Here is a 23454-nt window from a genome sequence, read left to right as displayed (position 1 = left end):
AAAAGGCGGGTTAATTAGAGAGTGTTCAACAATACTGTGTTAATTTGTCTTTTCCTGTACAAAATTATGCAGAGAAAGAGAGACAGAGATTCTATACATAGAACATTGTAATTTCTTTTGTTTCATCTTTTTTTTTTATCATGTTTGGGATGAAAATATGTGTGACAAATCTACAAGGAAACATTTATTTTGATTTTCCAATTTGTTTTTGTCTGGAAACAAAGGTATACATTAGATCAATTAAAAATTATTCAATAAAAATATGTTTTCAAATTCAAAAGAAATTATTTCCTAAAAAAAAGAAAACATATCTTTTTTAAGGATTAACACTTTTTTATATATTGAAAAAAAAATTGTGTCAAAAAAGAGAAGTAGAAAAGCTGTCTTTTACTCCTTCCAATTAAAAACTAATTTCAATTTTGGCACAATATCAAAGGTATTAACACTTCAAAATCCAATAAAACCGTAGAAAAGTTTCCGCAATTTGGCTCTCTTACACTTTTAGTAAAATTACATTTGGATAATGTTCATCATTTAAATATATATTTAAATGTAATGAGACATTTATATTTATATTCCCTCGATGTTAGAGAAGCTCTCAAAAGTTTTAATCTATACGAATAAATTATAGAAAAATCCTTTGTCTTTGTGCCAAAATGGAAATTATTTCGGTAGAAAAATTTAACTAACAACAATTATATCAAAGGAATTCCAAGGGGACCATATATAAATGTAGATATATAATAATGTAAAGATTATACAGATATACAATAATAATATATAAAAATATAAAAGAGCATTTGTCAAAGCAATACTTACCTCTTTGACGGCATTTTGTGCTGAATCGCGTGTCGTGAATGTGACAAACGCATAACCACGATTTGTGCCGGTCATTGGGTCCATCATAAGCCGTAGATCCCAGATTGGACCACACTTCTCAAACAGCGGTATCAACTCATCTTCATACATATCCTTGGGAATTTTTCCACAAAATACTTCACATCCATTGCCTGGTGTTGGACCATCCCAATTTGGTGGAGGTCCTCCGTATTTTCTCTGTCCTAAATTCCATCCAGACAAAAATAGAATGTCATCTCTCAATTTTCACAAAAGCTCAAACAATGTAAATTGATAAGAAAACAAAGCCCCTTACCTGTCGTTACATCTAATGTATATCCTGTGCGTTCAAGAATTTGTTTGATTTTCTCCTCATCGGGTCCTTTTGCTTGCACTGTTGTTGTTGGCGCAGGTACACCTTGTTGGCTTGCTCTGCTCTTTTGTCTACAAAATATCCAATTGCAACAAATTACATTGAGATCTCCGTATATATAACATATCATGCAATTTCAATAAAGGGAAATATCAAATAACTTATTCAAAAATGCCTCTCTATACATTTTCTATCGGTATTTCCAATTGAAATTTAAACCTTCACCTTTGCAAACGTTATACACGAAAGCTTTTTGGAAAATTGATTTTTTTCTTTCTAAATTAAAAACTCACCTGTATGTTTTCATAACACCACACAAATAGGCCGATTTGTTGGACACATGTTCCAGATTTGATTCTAGGAACTGACTCAGAACATTCAAGGCACCATCAACCGGAAATTCTTTAAGCGCATCGAGAGCCCTTTCGTCCAGCTCCACGTGCGCCAGTTTGCCAGTTTTGTAAATATCATCTAGCTTACTGGCAACCTGAAATTGATTGTATAAAATAAAACTTAGAAATATATTTAATTTTCATAAAATTTGAATAAAAACTAACTACGACATTTAGGTTAGTTGAAAAAAACCCTTATTGTCTCTGTAAATACGATTTTTGTGATGCTACCTTGCAGTGACTATTAAACGTTAGAAGGTTAAGGTCTAAATGCCTAATTTACTTATAACTTTAAATAAGCAAAATGGATTAAACTTTACAATAACAAGACTGAAATAGAAATATTAAACTTCTTATGTTTTCTTTAATTTTTAAAACTGAACACAAAGCCCTTTTTAACCTTTATGTACTTTATTATGTGAGCCTGTAATATGTCAAAGATCGTTGTGTGTTGGACAAACAACTTAAACCGAGAGACGGTTTAATGTAATTATAATCAAAATAATGGTTAGGTAACATTTCCATCAATTTCTCACTAAGCTGTCTCTCTGATTAAGCTCAGAAACGGCTTATTTTGTGGAAAAATGAAGAGAATTTAGTCTGATCATTATTTTGATTATAATTAAGCAGTTTAAGTATAGTTAAGCAGTTTCAGCTCAGCACAAGAAATCTTAAGTTTTAGTACTTTATACTTTCTTCATCTCAGAAATGAGTCAGGTAAACTCAAATTTGAAAAGTAGATAATCGGAAACAAGACATACGTTTTCAATTATTAAAAAAATATATTTTTTCGCTTTCCTGCTTGAGAAAATAATCTAAATCGGACTTTAATATAAATGAGGATTCTTCACAGCTCCATATATGAATGAGATTACAGAATTTTTAGTAAATTAGTAAATTTTTATTTATATCAATATTTAATTTCGAAATTCCATTCATATTGACAAGTTTTAATTAAAAATGTTCCCACATGGATCAGATTCTGAATTAAGTTATTCTGCTCCATGATTTAATGCGATTTCTGATTAATTTTGAGACAATATTCTCATCATTTTACCACTAAGCTCTTTTAGCTTAAGCCATAAATGCCCTAGACAGATTCACGATTTAAGCTGAGAGACGGCTTTATGTAATTACAACCAATCTAATGATTAGGCTTCATTTCCATCAGTCTCCCACTAACTAAGCCGTTTCTCGGCTTAAGCCGAGAGGTGAATTAGCCAGAAACTGATGAAAATATAATCCGATCATTACAGGGAGTTCCGGCTTAAGAGAAAACGGACTGAAAGAATTTGATATGAATTGCCTACTATTGAGAGCTAATTTATAAACATATTTTTTTAATGCTCCTAAATGTATGCAAATGTTCTTTGACGCGGTAAATTTAAAATGCACTTCTTATGAACTTTTGGCGCTGACAATACGCTGAAAAATTGCGCCGCAAAAAGCTTGCATACATCACGCCGTTTTCGTAAATTATTCCAAAAATATCTTCCTGCCGATATGCAATTCTAATGTGTCACTGGAGTGGATTCGCGGGCTTGTTTTCGGTCCCGAAAAATTCTTTCAAGGCGGGACTCCCTGTATTTTGATTATAATTACATTAAGCCGTTTCTCGACTTAAGTCGTAAGTGTGTCTAGGGCTTAAGTCTGTCTAGGATATTCGCTGGAGAACTTTCTCATGGTTAAAAAAACCCCTGTTGAAAAATATTATTTCAATTGCAAACTTCGTTTACTTGAACAAATAAAAATTAATTTGATATATTTGGAAATTGAAATAATAACAAACTTGTTTGATTGATGTTCGATGCAAAAAGTAGGAACTATCAGGGCAAAAATAGTTACGGATAGAATTAGACAGTGGGATGGCATAATTTTCTTGAGAAGAAATATTAAGGAAACTACTATTTATTCAAAGTAAACATTTTTTTTCCTATTCATTGAAATATTTATCAGCCTGATACAAACTTATTGTTTTCAAATTAATAATGAAAAATTCATTTCCTGGCTAATTCTGCCCGGTCTCCCCTAAACAAAGAGTACAAATAACACGACTTCATCTCTATTTTAAAATTTCCAGTACAACTTTAATGAAATCTAGTCTCAAAAAAATATCTTATTTTTTGTGACAAAACCGGGGTTTATTAGCCATTTGACAGATTACTAAAAGCTATACGGAGAGAAAATAATATAAAAAGCTTTATTTGATATTCTATGATTAGGCATTTGAGTATAACCAGTCAATTGTAGAATTAAGTAAATAATTAACTCCTGGTTACTGTGAGTGACAATCTATCATCCAAAAAAAATCTAGGAGATAGATTCTTAGAATAAAGGAAATAATATGCTGTACGAAATTACTGGTAATGTCAATAGTTCAAATTTTAAGTTCTATCCAGACTATTGTCAAATTATTTGTTTTTGAAAGTATAGAAAAGTTATACCCAACATAATCTCTTATTCATAACATCTTGTTCAAATTAAACAAATAAGAATAAATGAATTATGTTTTAAACTTACTCTTTTGTCAAGTCCATATTCCAAAAGTTTTGAGTAATCCTCAGTTCGTTCACCATCTCCTCGATCTTCTGACTTCGTTCCTGGTATATCATCGACTACTTCACCGTTTCCCTCTGCCATTTCTGTAAATTAACAAAATAGACAAAACTGTTAAAGAAATTGTTATAACAGCCTAAACTAAATTATAAGTTGGAACTATGAATGATTCTTTTATTTCGTTTCTATAGAAAAAAGTTACATACAAAAATTATAATATAAAATTACTCAAACTCTATCAATAGTTTTGAGAAAGCTGTAGGTTATTCCCATCATCAACGAAATCGTGTGCGAAAATTCCATCAGTCTCATTTGAATCAAACCGTATAGAAACAACAAAGATTTAAAAAAAAAATTAAAAGTAACATGAATGTTGAATATCGTGATGGTAAAGGTAAGGGTCCATTGGTTAACGAAAGAGGGTCATCACTTGACTAAATAAGTCTTATTGTAATAAATTATGCATTTTGGGCATTTGATAATAATTTTTACGTGGTCCCATGAGAGTTTTGTGCTAGAATTCTCAATAAATGGAACATAGAGAATAGTGAATAAAAAAAAGTGGCAGAATATAGCATTTGAACTGTAAATAAGCGAAAGTAGGCATTCACAAAATGTTGACATAGGTTATGGTTCTCTTACACGTGCGATTTCTCTAATACGCACACCGACACCATCGCATCTTTTTTCGCGCGCGCTTTCCATACGCACATTTTGCATATATATATATTTTTTCTGCCAAATTCTACTACTCTACCAACGCATTTGTTGAGCAGAAAAATTGTGTTGAGGTCGTCATTTATACATATATTATCTTTACTCTTCCTTTTCTTGAAATCAAACTAGAAGTATCTAACAAGCAAAAAAAAATTGCCAAATATTCGCACAAAAATTCACACAATCACAGCTAGATTATATTCTTTCGCACAATTTTTTTACGCACGCATAAGATATACCAACAGCCTTGATGGTCCAAAACAGTGAAAGCTACTTCACCACAAATAGACATTTTTCCCTCTCATCGCGACCGAAAATGTGCGTATACGCAAGTCTGAGACGCAAAAGGAGCAACATAAAGAGAATATAGTGAATAGAGAGAATGAGAGTGAAAGACTACATAGAGAAACTCTTACAGACGCGCGATTTATGCTCATTGCTAATCTCACGCAATTTCCATTCAGTCTTTGCGCGCCAAAAACGTTATAATCACGATGATGCGTCTCAGCGCATTAATACCGTACAATCATAGCGCGTTGCACATAAAATCATTGGCGCGTTCCCCCCCGACGTAGAGTCTATCTTATGATGTTCTAGTTTTATATCTCATAATGCCATATCTCACCCAAAAAAAAATCATCCTCCAAAATAACCATCAAGGTGAAATGTTTGCGATTGCCATGGGCAGACAAAGAGTATACTACCAGTGCGAATGACACTCAATCATGGTCATTTTTCTAACACCCAACCAAAAATCTCTCCTTACGCACTTTTCCCTACTATTACCATTACTGCCACAAGTATATCCAAGTGGCAGAAAACAGAAAAAAAACAACGTGTATGTGGCATGTATAAGAGGCTTGTACTAGTAGTGAGAAACATAAAAATTTTTGCGATTTCGCGAGTGCGAAAAAGTAGGTCACGGCAAATGTGTGCGTACAATTTTCAACTTGGTAAAACACTATTTAATATACGACTTTTTTTTGCTGCCAATATCTCTTCTTCCTCCTATCCCCCACCCACTTGGCCTTCCGTCAAAGTTTGATTCAAAATGTAACATCACAAATTGCTTCCATCAGCGCAAAATTGGCATAATCGAAAGAAAGATTACTAAAAGAAATGATAAATGTGCTATCCATGGGAATAAGAGCAAAGTTTGTCCATAATGAATTTAAAAAGTACATTCATAACCATAACTGTGAAATTCTAAAGGCATAAATTCAAGACAAAAATTAAGAATATCACATTAGTCAAGGTCTTAAGTCTCTTAAGTTAATCAGCAAATTGTGAGAATTGTTGAACTATTGCTGCTACTGGAGTTATTACTTCTAATAAAATCATGAATTAACAACTACAACAAATCAGTATCGGAATATCTGCAAAAGGATTTATGCAATTCCAATTTTATGGAATAGTCATAAAAGTGCATTGAAAGTTGTCAACTTATTCTTTACAAAAAAAATTTTACTGTTCAGATTTTATTGACGAATAATATCGTTTGGTAGCATAACTTTCAAATAGAACATTGAAAAAGCAGAGGGTCGTAAAAATTCGTTGAATTTTCTGACGTTTTATTATTTCTCTATTCAAATGTTGATAGTATTCGACCACCTTTAATAAACATAACCAATAAATAATTTTAGGCCACGCCTTCTTCATGAATGTAAATGAATGAGTTTTACTTTTTTCAGACCCCCTACTGCAAACAATACCCAATATTTTTTTTCTGGGTTAGAAGCCCCAATAATCTATGCCTATAATAAAACCACACCTCCTTCCCTCCTTCAAAAGTTCCTACTCAAAGATAATTTTCAATTTCGATCTTCAGAAGTGAACAGAAAAAAGTAAGACTTTGGAAGTGCTAAATTGAAAATTTTAAAATTGCTACGCCTATTTTGAGGAAACAACTACTTCTTGTTCTTTATGTTATTTCACCAAGCGAAATCCTGATCATGTTATCTATCGAAAGAAAATCTGATGGAAGACCTAAGTAAAGACAAATTTTATCAATGCCACGCCACTAAAAACATTGTAATATTTCTTATATATTCTAAAAAAAATATTTTGTTAAATAGACAAATCAATTTTGTTCAAATTTTGTTAAGGAAATATTGTTTACCAGTTTGACATAATTTTTTCTTATATTTTATATGGAAAAACACCCTTTTGACAAACTTTAAACAAAATCCAGTTGGTCGCCGATTTGACAAAACCGTATGAAAGAATATCCTTTGACAAACTTTTCTTGTTAATTTGACAAGAAATTTTTTCAGAGTACGTATTTGACGATCAAAACGTCAATAGTTATGTACTGTTGCATAATTTTAAATATCTTTACACATTGAGAGCAATTTTCGTAAAACTTAGTCAAAAAATCAAACATTGTTTAAAAAATTTAAATATAAAACTGTACTTGACAAAATTATACCCCATTGACATTACTTGAATATTTACTATTAAAAAATGTTTAATTTTTTTTATTACGAATAACTTATTCTACAAATAAGAGGTACAAAGCGTCCCAGGTTTTGCTAAGTTCACGAACTCGGGACTTAGACGCTATACCTCAAAATTTATCGCATTATTGCATTATTTATCGTTAACCGGTTCTCAATCGATTCACAAATCACCCAAAAATCGCCTAAAATACCTTAAAATTAATATAATTGAATTTCGAGTAAAAATTAGTTATCGTTTATGAACTGGTTCATAACCAATTCATAACCGATTGGAATCAGTTCAGGCATGCCGGTAATTCCAAGACCTTTCCAACCAGCCCAAACATGATACCATTCGGTTGAGAAATACACTCTCCAGAGCTTTTTAAAACTTTGACTTTGAAACCCCCTATGGACAAAAGTCCGACTATGCAGGGTAAGTGTACCAAATTTCGGCATATAGTTGCATGCAAGCGTAAAAGTCTCAAGTTTGAAATGTAATATTTTAAATACAAATTGATTTTTTTATTTCTTCTGAAAGAGTGTTGCTTGGAACCTTGTAAAAAGTTTACCGCTTTTATTTACTCTAAAATCATTCTTAATACATTTTAAAATTAATAAAAATATAGACATAGCTTTGTACCCTATTTCGGCCACCTTCATTCACATAGTTCCTTGCCCTTCAGGAATTTTTCCAATATCTTTTTCACGTCATCTCGTTTGTCGAAGCAACATTTTTGTTATTCTTTTGCATTGTATAATCTCTAGAGTACGTAAAGTCTAAAAGTTCATGGAAATTCGAGGAACAAAAAAGGTGGCCGAAATTGCAAGCTGGCCGGAATTTGGCACACTTACCCTAATATCTAAAACATTCCAAAAATGAAAAGACTGGAAACGATGCGCGCTTTCGAGCAATCCCAAATAAATAGTTTTGGTGGGAAGGGGTGGGGTGAAAATTAGTGTCGTATTCATGGTCCCAGGGGAGAACCCTGAAGGTCCCAAGTTTCTATCACGAACCGTTTGGGGTCTAGTCGTGCTAATGGCCGGATGGATAGCCGAACAGACGGACAATCAGCGTGACAACATTTCTCAGAAATCGTTTGAAACGCGAAAATTGTTGAGAAAAGTGATCCTCGGGGGATGAGAGGTGGAATTTTTAGGGGCATGAAAAATTCGAGGGATTATAAACTGCTCTTTCTGTGAAGTTCGAGCCGTAAAAAAACAACGTGACATTTCGATACCTCTCTTAAAAACTCATCTTTTCCCTTATATGCGTATAATTATGTTTGACCATTAAAACGCGGCAGGAAAATTAAAAGAAAAATTACGATCAAAAATTATCCTGATAACGTTTATCACTCTTATCTCTCTACGTACAGTGTATGTTAAAAAGGTGATAGAAATGTCTCTTCAGTGTATTAGTATCAATTCTTCATTATTTTTTTCTTTCAAAAAGCATAAGTATTTCCCCAATGTACATGATATTTGGTCTAATTATAGTCTAGAACATATTGTTCCGCGAGTAATCTGGATATCTCGCTCACATTTCAAAGTGTATACGCACAACGAATATAACCACACCAAAGTTCGATTATCACCCAGTGCTAGTGGTTTGAGTATTTGCGCGGGGTCATTGAACTCACTCGCGAATTGACCTTCTTTTTATTGTATAATTTTGCTTTTGGCACTCAATTAATTAGGCCTTTTTCTCGCTCTTTCAAATATCTCCTACCCTATCTCTTTATCACACAAGGTTTCAAATACCACAAATATACCTTACGCACTTCTTTTTTTACTTTGCAACAAATCAATTTTCTTTTCGTTTTACAATGAAACACACAAAACGCAATTATTCCCATAATTTGCCTTCTGTCGGTATTGTGATAAAATCAATACTAGATGGACAGAAATAGAATCCTCAGTCCTTAGAGATCACAAGTATTTAGAGCTTTTGCTATTCTTTCTTTTTTTATTCGACTTTTTATGATATAGACATACATACTATGAAATGTGTATATATCACCTATTGTCTATTGTTGAATAACAAATGTATTCAACATTCGATGTTTTTCAAAGACTGGATGAAAATGCTCAAATTTTTAACTTATTCACGATTGGACAGTTAGATGCCATATTAATATCACTAAATATTTTTCTTCAGGTTCCCATAAGTTTTACAATGAACGCAAAATCAATTGACTTTGCAATTATCATACATTTTATCTATAAATAGTGAATCTTATAAAAAAGAACTCCATTACTCAAGTATAAATTTTGATTTTAAAGTTTACAAACATAGGGGGAAGTGGGGCACCTTTAAAAGTGGGGCACCTTTTAAATTGGGATTTATCACCTATTTTTAAATAAAATTGAGCCATATCGTAATATAATTTAGCTGCACAAACAGATTGAGAAGCTAAATTATATTACGATTAGGCTGAATTTTATTTAAAAATAGGTGAAAAATCCCAATTTCAAAGGTACCCCACTTTCAAAGGTGCCCCACTTCCCCCTATCTCTACCCAATATTTTATATAATCAGTTAAAGGCTTTTGAACGAGGGAGATATGAGCTAAATATCACATTAAATAGCATATTATTCACAATTTAATATTAATAAGGATTTAAAAGTAGTTAGAAAACCTCAATAAACTAATTTACTTCTTCTTCGTTTACGACTTTTTTTTAAAGGTTTTTACATATTTTCAAAAAGAGAAATTTTAAATTAAAGATCTTTTGAATTTTTTCATCAATTAAACACTGAAAATATGATTTTTTTTTTAGTAAAATATTGTTATATTTCAGTAAGAATCATTAATTTTATTTGGAATTTTGGACATTATTGTTTAAACCAATTAGGCTTTTCAAGAAAATTATCTTAATTTTTTTAATTAACAGTAGGAGTAAGTACTACCGATTAGCCATTTACTAGAAATATTTTATAATTAATTATCAATTCAGAATGCTCATTGAGAATTCTGTCTTTCTCGAAAATTTGAAAGTATTTAAAAAATCATTGTAAAAAAAATATTAAATATTAAAAATTGAAAGTAAAAGTTTTCTGAATGACTGATTTATTTATTTATTTTCTGTTAAATAGTAAAATTTTTTTTGGAATGACTGCAGCCACTGCAGCCCTAAAATTATATGTTCCTTTTGAAAATTTAATATATCAAAATTTCTTTAAATTGTTGTTACCAAAAAAATAATAGAGGCTTCTAAATCGATTTTGTGATTATTTTACGTTTAAATCATTCAAAGAGTCTCTTAGGTCACGTATTAAAAAGGATAGATTATGATAAAGAAATGATAGTACAATTCTGTTAGAAAAGGCTTGTTATATTCTTTGTACCCTGAGGTCTGAATCACTTAATGACTATCTTTTGGGTAGTATAAAATTAATATTAAAATTTAATCAATAAAAAATTAAATATGATTGATTAAATTTACTTTTTTACTAACAAAATTTCATTATTTTATTATCCAAGAGGTTTGGTTGTACATATGTACTTCGTATTGTAAATTAAATACATGGCGGTATTCCAAGCTTCATATAAAACCCGATTTTTGTTTTAAAAGACACTTTGAATCTTTCCAGCGTTAGAGAATTTTAACGAATTCGATCATCCACTAAAGATAGTTTTCTCTATTGTAGGTAGACCAATAAAACACAAGAATTATTGCTCGGATTTTTTACGGTTTTGTTCTAGAGTAGATTGATCACTTGATCACTAATACTTAGATGTTGATGGACGTGAAATTCTTCATTCCTGACCACATTCTTTCCTTGTAAATGATTTTATACTAAGTTTTCAAGAGTATAAGCTCAAAAGCAATGGATTAAATAATTTATTGCTATTAGGAGAAGGTGGGATTACATTGAAAACACTACTTTTTTCTCATATTTTTTTAAGAGATACAATAAAATTGTGGATTTAAATCACGTTATGGCTAGGGTCAGTTTCAACGCAGTCTCACTTCCTCTTACTACTTTCAATAAACCTAAATCCAACTATAAGTCTCAGGATATATTTTAGCTCTATACTTATCAGCTTTTCATACTTGGTAGTCTGAACCGCTTATCCCCAGCTGCCCATGATGACCTAAAAAACTTATACGGGCTTTAGACCTGAGGCTTAGCCAAGTGGCTTAGGTGCTCTATTTTTTTATCAATTATGATTTTTTGGGAAAATTTAACTTAGGATTGGATTATTAAAGATAAATAACCTATTAAGCTCTCAAAAAGAAATTAAATTGCACGCTATTTAGGATTGTGAGACCTACGGAAACTAGGTTAAACCTCTAGTCTGAAGACCGCTTTAGATTTAAGTCTATGACAACTCAGGAAGGTTTATTGTTTCTAAGTTTTGTTATTTGTCTTATATTTTCAATTTATTTGTTGTTTTTGTTTTGTCATACGAAAGAAGAAGAAGATCTGCTTTTCGTACAGTCTCCATAAACCAATTCAAAAATTATGCGTGAAAGTACCCCTCATCCTCCCCTAATAGCAATATTATGTTCACGAAACGCTAAGTTCAAAAGTGCTGAAATTGAAACTTTTAGGCAGAAGGTAGTTTTAAATCTTATGTTTGTTGAAAAGAGATAGATTCGAAATCTCAAACTTTTAACTACCATAGTCGATAAAATTCAATTTTCCTATCGGACCCGTATCCCCTATATACCAAAATTTTTCCTCAATTTCATCCACAATCACAAATTAAACGTTCAAGGGATTTATTTGTCAGAGAAAAGCGATTGAGGGCAACCTGAGGGATGAGGTTGTCTGGTATCGTCTATTGAACTTTGCTCTATCACCCTCTTATTTTACTCACCACAGCACATAGCATAAAATAAGCGACAGAGAATATTCTATGTATATACATCATTGTGTGACTTTCTCACTCTAGCATTTCACCAATTCATGGTATATTTACTCTTTAAACAGTTTTCTCCTCGACAACATGCGTCCAAAACCAATACATTTTCACCAATGAGTGAAAATTTTCACCCCTTTTTTCTCTCTACTTGTCTGCAGACACATATGTATAAAAGAACACCCCCACAGACACATAGAGAGAAAGCTTTCACAAACACTTTCAATGTTACGGGGGAAAGCATCATTGATTGGACTAAAAGTAAGGGTAGACAGTATAAGGGGAAAAGTTCTTTGTGTTATGCCGGGAGAATATGTGCAGGGTGAAATGAAAATTGGAGTGCGGAAGGGCGGGTATTTTGGCGTAAATTCTGCATTCTCGCAGAAAGAGCGACAGCGCAATGCCGGCTACAACAAATTTTCCATTGAACCACCCACCCCCACTAGCAAATGTTCAATAATGAGACTGCTACCAGGACGAAGGTAGGACGAAAAAAAACCTGAGAGACTTCTTCCGGGGAAAGGTGATTGGAAAATTCAATTTTCGCAAAGCAATTTGTCTTATTTCTCCAAAATGAAGCCTCATCATATTGAGGAAATTAACCATTTAAAGCAAATGAAGCACCTTTTATTGAAATTTATTGAAAAGTCCAATGCGGAAGACGAATTTTGAGTTGAAATGTGAAGACAGAGAAGAAACACATTTAGAAGGGAAATGTGTGGTAAAATGTGACAAGTCGAAATGTTTAAAATACTATAACTTACGAGACAAAAGGAAAAGAGCTTTCAAATTTTTAGTATAAAAGTTACAAAACCTTAAAGGATTTACGTCCTTAATTTTTTTAGTGTATTTTTTTACAAAATATTTTTCTATAGAAAAACATATCAATTTGATCAATATCTAAAATTTATAAAATTTATTTGTACAACAAATTCATTTATACAGATGTAGGATATTCTGAGGGATTTCCCCACGGAAATTATTTTATCAAAAGATGTGATAATAAAACCCTCATACCTAAAAATCAGTACTTAAAGCAGAGGTGCGCAAAAACCGCTGAAACGGAATTAACGTCAAAATAAGTTTGTTCTAGTAGCGTTTTGACCATTGACTTACATGTTTCATTTGACGTTAATTCGGTTTCAACGGTTCTTGCACGCCTCTGACTTAAAGTAAAAGTAATATAAATCTGTACTTAACGCACTTGTCTCCAGTTTTCTTTCACTGCCTTTATAAAATCAGCATAGAAGATTTTCTTCCCGAAAAAACAGCTTTTAAAAAAGGACTTCAAAATCTAATTTTTTGTTAAAATATAAAAGAATGGCACGCGACTGATTTTAAAGAAGTAAATTTCCTATGACTTGCATATTTCTTTTAATTATTTTTTTACATCAAAATTTGGCATTTTCAAGTAAATCGCCTTCGATTCATCTAGCTTTATTGTTAACTTTTTCTTAAAGTCTTAAATTTTCGACTGAAAGTGCTAATTACAAATCGTTAAGATGGCCCGAAAGCTGCATAAAAAGAAAAATATCCATTTTGTCACATATTACCCCACACCTACATATATTCTGGAATTTTCCAGAAAGCTCACCAAGAGAAAAAGCTTTTTTCTACTCTTTGTCACCAGACAGTGAAATGATAAAAAAACTAAAATGATCAGTTACACAAAAGATATATAGTACAGAAAGCTTCTCAAAGATTTTTCGACACGTCGACAGACATTTCTAAAAGAGAAATTCTTGTAGTGTGGTATTTGGCTGTAATTTGCAATTGCCGGCGTTTTTTCTTTTTTTCTTTCTTTCTTTCTTTCTTTCAACTTTACTTGGCTTCTGTTCCTTATACGTGTTGTGCAAATGTTGGTTTCGAACAACAGACGCTCGCACCAAAAGTTGCATGGAGAATGGGGTTTAAAAAAATATATAATATATATATGGAAGGAGAGAAAAAGATTGGTTAGAAACGCCAAGAACAGAAGCGCTCTTTTTATTATTATTTTGCCTTCGTCACTACTGAAAAATTCTTCCCCTTCAAATGCACAAAATATATCATAGTCTCTGCTGTATTTGTTTTACATGTATATACATATATATATTTATATAAATATAAAGGAAAAATTCAATTTCTATACACCTTACTATATTGATTTCTATTGTATACACATAACATATAGCAGCAGTAGACAACGAAAATTAAAGCTTTCAATTGAATTTTATTCTGCACTCAAGCGGCATAGCGTGCAGAAAACATCGCTTGATGAATTTTTCATGTCAACAAAAATTCAAACCAAGAAAAAGGCAAGAAAAAAACAAGAATTAAATAACAAAACTCTGCAGAGAATTCCAAACACGAAAAAGAAGCAGACATTTCTGACCACATTCGAGAGTGCTAGCTGCTTTGGGCCAACATAACATGGGAGAGTCTCAAATACGGGTTTACCAAGCAAAAATGGTGGGTAAACTGCTTGGGACGAAAAACGCGCTTGCACTCAACTCAAATGCATTGCATTCACCACTCATTGCAACGCGACACATGTAAAACAAAATGGTGGATCAGCAAAAATTATTTCACAGACTCAAATTTCACATTTTCACCGGATAAATTTTCTATCAAATTACTCCAAAATTGGTAGAAAAAATTATAGAAAATTTGAGAAAATTCTCAATTTTCAGGAAAATTTTCATTTTTTTATGCTTTAGAGAGAATACCACAAAGCAGCATATACTGCAGACATTTTCTAACATAAGCACCATTTCAGAAATGAAAGCCGGCAAATTGTGGAATTCTCTACATACACGAGGTATGGGAGTCTTTGGCCATGTTGAGGGACATTTAAAAGCCTATTGATGGGTAAATTTACTGAAAAAAACTACCACAAAAGTTCACAAATCGAACTATTGTTGGGAAAATGACTGAAATATGGAATTTTTCTCAACAAAACCAACACCATTTTCACCATAAAAATTCGATAGAAAAAAAGAAGCAGTAAAAAAAATGAAGAAATTTATATGAATTGTATAGAGTCTTTTACTCTCTTCTCACAAAAGTTATTCCCCATACTATGTTAGATATTTCAATATGTGTATTAAAATCCAAATCACATTCTGATGGGTATAAAGGAACATTCAAAAAAAAAAAAACCGAAGAGAGAGACAAGTTACCCCCCATAGAAGAAACACTCCTTCACTATATGACAAAATTCACCACCCTACACTAAACACCAACAACAGAAAGGCAGAAAATATATGTCTGGGGACATCCCCATAAGCTTTTTCACTAGAATTTTTACCTTTTTTTCCACAAATTTTCAACACAACAGAGACTAAACTACGCCGATGTAATGGCGGTCGCTACGTCACCGTGGTATCGCCGTAGCCAAGAGGCTAGCCTGAACCGCACAGAACCGAGAGAGAGTCTCACAAGAAGAGCCAACCAGCCAGACCAACTCTTATTCCTCCAATACACCACCATCAGTGACCCCAACACACAAGTGACTACCATTTTAATGGATGATGTAGTAGTGGTTTGAAGGACTGTATTTGCAAATATATATTATATATTTTCGCAAATACATGAGAAAATTTTATATAAAGTTTCCATATCCGAATACATGCAAAATCATCGGATTTACTTCGGCAGATACCCAAGCTATATACCCCCCAAACTATATACATTAATTCCAACACTACACCCTATACCAATTCGCACTCTGTGTAGCATCATACCGACGATACGAGGGATACACCGTGTCTCATACACACAATTCTCTCAATTTTAGAATACTTCACACATGCCTTTAGTATCCTGTTCTTCTCCTTTTAGAATCCTCTCACCAGACACAATCCTTTGCCTAACTTTGAAGAACTTTTCAATATAATTGAGAACAAAAAGGTGAACGCACAAATTTTTTTTTTCTCACCACACTTATCTTTTGCAACTTACCACATTCACTACTTTTAACTATATAGTTTCAGTCACAAAATGAGAAAGAGCTTTTTCAGAGTTATTTCCAATGTTCCCCCACTTTGCAAATGTTTTATATATATATATACATATATTTAATCAAGTAAATTTTTGCACACACAAATACATCTTAAGATCCCATACTCATTCACAAACATACAAATTTCCGCGAGAAATTCGCGAATTGAAACCAACTATACTCTAAACACATTAAATTTCGCACACTGCTCGTTGCCTTACAACATACCAAATGGTATATAAATGAAAGCATATACCGTGCAAAAACTCCGGACCGGAGTTTTGTAACGTGTTATAGATTGAAAAGTTTGGTATTTGACCATTAAAACTACCCTAAAAAAAAATTAATAAAAAAAACACAGGAGTATTAGGGGGTCACGCTAGAGCAGTTTCTGACCTAAGGCCACCCCTGAAAGCCTGGGGTTGGTAATAACACTTAGTCAAATGGAACAGGAGTGCGTTGTACGACGAAAAGAACTGGTGAACGATAAAATGCACTGTGTCTAAAAGCACAATCCTTAGGAGAGTATTATCTGAGATTCTTTACACCGTCTCCGCAGATTCAAGGACCGACTCTGTGAAATTCTTTTGGAAAAACTGTAGCGGGGGGTTGAGAAATTCTCTATGGGTAACACAAGTATGTGTATGACTACAAGAACGCTACCACAGAGAAATCTTACCCCTCAATTTTATCACACAATCTCACATCATAATTGAGATGGTTTTATACCGGCTTTTTGCCATTTGACTGTGTTATACCTCGTTGGTCTCTCCTTCATCCACGTATATATATATATATATATATCAATAATGTACATAATACAATATCTCTATCTCTTGCTCTCACTCGTGGTCCAAATTGAAAATGAAGGGGTTAAAAATCATATTAAAAAAAGCGGCATTTTCCCTATTTGTATCCATACCAACGCATTCTCATACATTCTTAATCCTAATATTATACTAAATCGCATCACAGGACACTACATATCATCTCATTCTCTCACTTCAAGCTTTATCTTAATAATAAAAATGTCTAAAAATTACCTAAATTAATATCCACCACAAAAAAACCAACTGAGATAATTGGAGAGCTAAACCCTCAATGGTATTTAAAACACTATCTCAATAATGGGAGTAATCACTTAAATCACTTCTATAATGTGTCCATAATTTAGGATAGTATCTGCCATAAACTTTACAGACAATCTCGTGCCAAATATTTTGCCAACTATACATTTTCCAAACTATATGTATGAAATGTATAAGTTCCAAATACTGCAGCGCAGTGAAATTTTGTGGTGCAGTGGGTGCGCCGGGTATACCCAAAAGCACAAATTGGAACTCCATTGCACCAAAATTATATGCTCACATCGGTCATTCGAATTTACAGAGACACAATGAATTCTCAAACAGTTTTTTTTCAAGAGATAGCATTATAAATTACATGACTTTAATGTCTAGACTAGACAATAAACTGTTTATAATTTTCTACTTGTTTTATTTAAATAATTAATTATAAAACATAAAATTTATTACGGTTTTAGCTTTCCAAATATTGGGTTTTTTACCGTAAATGCGCATAGTTTTAGAAAATGTGAACTTGACTTTTAACCTAAATAAGGGCACTCAATGGTCAAGTAGTAGAACACCCGCTCTATGATGCAAGTGTCCCGGGTTCGAATCCCCTTTAGGTCAACAGGAATTTTTCTGGCGTTAAAGGTGTTCGAATTGCATCCAGTGAGCTTCACTGCACTTGATTCCACGGGCATGGGACTGACAACCTCATCCCGTACAAGAAAAAATAATAATGCATGTCTAGAAATCCCCTTGCGGGAAGGCCTACTTCCTTCATGGAATGTTGTGCCAGCATTATTATTATTATTATTAAAGTATTTAAGACCGATCTCAGGTCGTGCTTTTTTACTATAATAATAATGAGAGTATTAAGAAAAACAGTCAAGCTTCACAAATTTTCAAAATATATATCTTCAATCTAAACCTGGGGTGGAATGATCACTTTCCGATACTATCATATCGATAGTACCGATAAATTTATAACAGTTACATTAAGTGAATGTCAACTTCTTACGCATTGTTGAAACATTTAACGTGATAGAAAATGCAACGATCATTTAAGTTTTTTTCCGAATCGACAGTCGATAGGGGGAAGTGGGGTACCTTTGAAAGTGGGGCACTTTTGAAATTGAGAAATTATACCTACTTTTAAATAAAATTTAGTCTTATTATGATATAATTTAGTTGCTCAGAGAGATTGAGAAGCTAAATTGCATTATGATATGGCTCAGTTCCATTTAAGCATAAGATAAAAATCCCAATTTCAAAGGTGCCCCACTTCCCCCTACTATCGTGAATATTTTATTACGTCATCCCTGCATACTTTTTGAAGTAGTTACATTCTCGAAAGAAATTTCAGATATTTTTCATTAGTTATTTAAAAGATAATATTAAATTTATTTCTAAAAAGAAACAATATTTAAAATAGGCCAATCCAAGTACCAAAATTAAACTTGACAACGCAAATTTTAGTAAGTCGGGTATTACAACTTAAGGCATCTACATATTGGGAGCAATTTTCGTCAAAAATCGCATTTTTTAAAGAATTTTGACGTTTACAATAGTGCAGGCGATTTCCTTCAATTGAAAGTAAGGGTTTCTTAAAAGACAATATGACACAAACTTTCCAACTAAAGATTTTTTCGATGAATATCGATTTCAAACAGAATACTGGCAGTTTGGACTTTGATGCAGATCTAGACATATTGTAATTGGAGTGCAAAACTAAAGTGATTAACGTAAGTGCAAGAAACGTGCTCTTGTTCCGTTAACAAGAAATAACAAGGAATAAATGTAAAAGACACATTAATTTAACAAGGAAGAAACTGGAAGAGAACATTTTCGCCATAAAGCACTTCATAACCATAACCAGAATGATGTCAGCACTTGCTAAATTTGAATCAGTTTTGATTGCTGTCAAACTAATATGATTTTAGTCATTCTGATAATGTAGAATTAAAGGCGTTAAAATGGGATCTTTATGATCTTACGAAGCGCTTTCTAGTCATGTGGTGATGCTCAAGAAAGAGATCGGAGTCTTAAAAACTACCCTTATGCGAATCTGTTTATCTCTGTTTCCCATCTTTTGTGTTTTTTTTTGTGTAAAAGAGCGAATCTGTTCCCTTGTAATTCCAAATAATGGTACATATTTTTGGAATAAAAGTTACAAAGAAAACGCGCATATCACTTCAAACTCGTTGCTCAAATGACCAAAAAAGAGTAAAATTTAGAAAAATCTTTCCGAAAAAGTAATTCAGTATCTTAAAAAAATCTGAAAATTAATTAAATTCTTTTTCTATCAAAATCTATTACAAGAGAATCGAGTTGTGCTCCTGTAAAATCGTATGAGCGTTATATACAAAATATATTGGTGGGAAAATTGACATTAAATTTACGATAGAAATTCAATTTATGTCTGGAAAATTACATACACCATGTAAAACCACACATTATTTCATCCCTAACCACGACAAAGGTATTGATTAAATATCCTGCTGCGGTATAATCGAGTAAGTTAAGTTTTCGATCAATACTGTACTAATAAAGTTTTTTTCTGAGATTTTCTTTTTATAAAATCTCCATTACTAACTTAGAATTTAATCTATCTCATTATTCTTCTCATTCATACATAATTCCCCTCTTTTTTCCCCACAAAATCACATTCATAGATTTCGCTATATGTGCAATTCTATATACTTATAAAACCGACTCTTTATGTACTTAAAAATACAAAGTTTACTACACTCTCAAAAACGCAAAATTTTTATTCCTACTAAATACACCCCGAATACATTTGCAGCAGGATTTTCACGCAATACAGTTGAGTCTAAAATCATATTCGCAATTTTTATTCTAACATAATCATTCACATCTACATTTTTCGTTCATTTTTCTTGTCTTCTTTAACCTCTCTCTTATAGCTTAGTGCACGGTGGAAAAAAAGCTAATACTCGCGAGGAGACAGACGCTCTTTTTGCAGAGGAAATAAAGCACAATGAATATGAAAAAAAAGTAACGAAACGTGCCATAGTGTGTGAAATATTTAACATTTATGTATATATATGTATATATATAATTGTGACTTGAGACAGTATAACTAGCTTGGTTGAGGGATGAACAAGGGACAAGTGGGAGGTATAAAACTTTAAATTGGCTTTCGTCTATATGTTCGCGTATACTGCGACACGAAAACCACCACACTATATAACATTCAATAAACTTATGCAGAATTATTCATCATTATAATTTAATTGCAAACTAGAAGTGCAATTAACTATAGATACTACAGGGAGTTGGTATTTAATTACACACACAAATCTCTGACACATGTTTCATATATCAAAATGAATGAAACCTCTCTTCTTGCCAGTTTTGTTCTTTGTTGGTGCACTTGAGCAAAAGCAAAAGCTCAATTACAAAATTAAATTAAGCACAAGTGCATTTGAGAAGCTACAAAATTTATAACTACGAATTCCACTTAGCAGAATTATTTCCGAAAACTTTTGCTAAAATGTTTTTATTCTTGTAACTATGTATAGTAGCATCTAAATCTAGAATAGATAACATTCTGCTGATTGTTTGAACTGCATTGCTATTGTGCATTAAGAAACGAATTGCAATAAACACAAAATATATTGTTCAAAATGTATAGAAGATCATGACATACGCAATTGTAAAACCGTTGTATCTTTTACAAAAGAGACAAAAAGTGTTTAATAAAAGTAAATACATTGCATGAGAATCTTTAAATAGAATAGTTTTTTAATTCTAAGAATGCGTAGAAACCTTAAAACGTCTCCGTAAATAAAAAAAATTGTGAATAATACTGATAGTTTGAACTAAAACTATTACTATTGTTCAAACGATAAAGTATATGGACTTCAACTTTAAACTTCCGGTGAATTTTTACTTTGAAATTGTACTTTTTGAACTTCGAAATTTTGTTCAATTGATAGGGGAAAGTGCCCACGCTTCGTACGATCTCAAGCTTCGTAATGACTAAATTTTTCCCATGTATATGAATAAATATGACTCCATAATATAATTTTAAAAACTGGACACTTTCGCTTTTTTTTAAATATGAGTTCGAGGAGTGCGATGAGTCATATTTATTAAGAAACATAGGAAAAATTTGTCATTACGAAGCTGGGGATCATACGAAGCATAGGCAATTTCCCCTACTTAGGAAAAGATTAATTATCCCATAATCGACTTGCGGTGGTAGAGTTCCACGGAAATCTGTAATTCCTACCCTTCAATGTTTTCCCTATGGTTATAACAGCGAAGAAATGGTTGCGTGCCCAAATAAACAACACGATATCTTCTATTTCAAATTTTAAATTTTCAAAATTAACAAAAATTCTTCAAATTTAAGGGCCACAGACAGTACATGAAATTTGAACCCTTTTAATTATTCAATTTGAGCAGAATTTGATTTTGTATATATAACCATTAAAATTAAAATTCATTCAGTAGGGTAAGTGTGCCAAATTTCGGCATAGTTGCATGCAAGCGTCAAAGTCTCAAGTTTGAAATGTAATATTTTAAATACAAATTGTTTTTTTTTATTCTTTCTTCTGAAAGAGTGTTTCTTGGAACCTTGTAAAGAGTTTACCGTCTTTATTTACTTTAAAATCATTCTTAATGCATTTTAAAATTAATAAAAATATAGACATAGCTTTGGTGCCCTATTTCGGCCACCTTCATTCTCATAGTTTCTTGCCCTTCGGGAATTATTCCAATGTCTTTTTCACGTCATCTCGTTTGTCAAAGCTACATTTTTTGTTATTCTTTTGCATTGTATAATCTCTAAAGTACGTAAAATCTAAAAGTTCATGGAAATTCGAGGAACAAAAAAGGTGGCCGAAATTGCAAGCTGGCCGGAATTTGGCACACTTACCCTATATAGTTTTATAAAATAAAAGATAGTTTAAAGCATTCTTTAAGTGCATTTATAGGCCGGGGATCTCGGTGGCGCAATAGGCAGGACCGTTGATTCTTAGGTGGATCGATCCCCGGCTTGACTCACAGTGTTGTGAGTTCGAGTCTCGCCCGGAGCAAAGATCTGAATGACTATAAAAAGACATTTGCACTGTGATATAACGTAATAAAAATGCGCCGCCGCTACCCAAAAACTCCGGGAATATGGAAGAAGCATCCACACTACGAGGAAGGCGTTCCTGGGCGATCTGCGATCAGCAGATTCTTCCAACACATGATATATGACAACATGATTAAATTGTAACAGATATATCCTGATACGATTAATAATAATAATTTATGGGCCTAAGTATTAGATAAGAAACAGATTAGTTTTATTATAAGATAACCCAAATTTAAAGACAGAACTATTTTTTTTTTTGAATTTCTATTAAGCCGTATCTCGCCTTAAGCTGTAGGCATACCTACGGCTTAACTTCAATGTGACTTAACCGATTAAAATATTTATATTTAACATAAAACAGTATTATATACATGTAGAATCGATAATTTTTGTTTCTTTTGCAATATTTCTCTTTTAGTTTATTATCAATCGAATGTAAGTTTTTCGATATTAAATTTACTGTCAATTTCCACGAAATTTTATTTTGACTCTTCCGTCTCTTCATAAACTTTTAAAAGTGTTACTACAAAATTGGCAAAAGCTGCTATATAACACGAATTCATCTAATTTTCTTATTTTTTGTAACATCAGTTTCATCGGTTTTATCGCGTACCCTAAAATTCTTCTTAGGTATGCCTATGCTATTATAAATGTTCGAAAATAAATCTAATCTAAATATTTTTCCACAAATCATTCTCAAACACAAAAAATCTACGTGCAACTTAAACTTAGCCCTTTGCATTCCTTACACAATTGTAGGGTCGGAGAAACGTCTGTTCGACAGGGAACCCCTATTGATACTTTTGTCAAAATGTTGAAAATTATTTAATCTATCTAGTAAAATATAAGTAATATAACGTTTTTCCTGTAATATACCTTTAATTATAAACAGAGATGTTCAAATTTCATATCCCAAATAGTACAGAGGAGGGTGTCAATAGGTGCTGCTGATACGAGTTTTTAAAGTGTTAATAGACGTTCCTTGCACCCTAAATGAAGATCTTAAAAAGCGCGTCAGTGTAACGTTACCAAGCTACAATTTCGCAACGTGTAGCTCAATTTAAAAGCTTGTTTTATTTATAATTATTTTAAATCCTTATTTGTGAAA

General features: G+C 32.3%; 1 protein-coding gene across 32 annotated transcripts in view; it reads right to left on the bottom strand.

Moving 5' to 3' along the window:
* Nucleotides 1-23454, bottom strand: part of LOC129798865 (heterogeneous nuclear ribonucleoprotein R) — a 142495-nt gene that overhangs the window by 33124 nt on the left and 85917 nt on the right. For 12 of the 32 annotated variants that reach the window (XM_055842358.1, XM_055842326.1, XM_055842367.1 and 9 more), the window contains exons 2-5: nt 4123-4244; nt 1504-1697; nt 1154-1281; nt 820-1061 (exon numbers count right to left, since the gene is read on the bottom strand). In XM_055842358.1, coding sequence (XP_055698333.1) covers nt 820-1061; nt 1154-1281; nt 1504-1697; nt 4123-4242 — 684 coding nt within the window. In that variant the 5' untranslated portion in view covers nt 4243-4244. Of the gene's footprint in view, nt 1-819; nt 1062-1153; nt 1282-1503; nt 1698-4122; nt 4245-15476; nt 15688-15981; nt 16150-23454 lie in introns of those variants that run through there. The other 20 variants (XM_055842386.1, XM_055842438.1, XM_055842316.1 and 17 more) reach the window with 8 other exon arrangements.

The sequence above is a fragment of the Phlebotomus papatasi genome, chromosome 1 (genome assembly GCF_024763615.1).
Source record: "Phlebotomus papatasi isolate M1 chromosome 1, Ppap_2.1, whole genome shotgun sequence".
Lineage (NCBI taxonomy): Eukaryota > Metazoa > Arthropoda > Insecta > Diptera > Psychodidae > Phlebotomus > Phlebotomus papatasi.
This window is presented reverse-complemented; position numbering and strand designations above follow the sequence as displayed.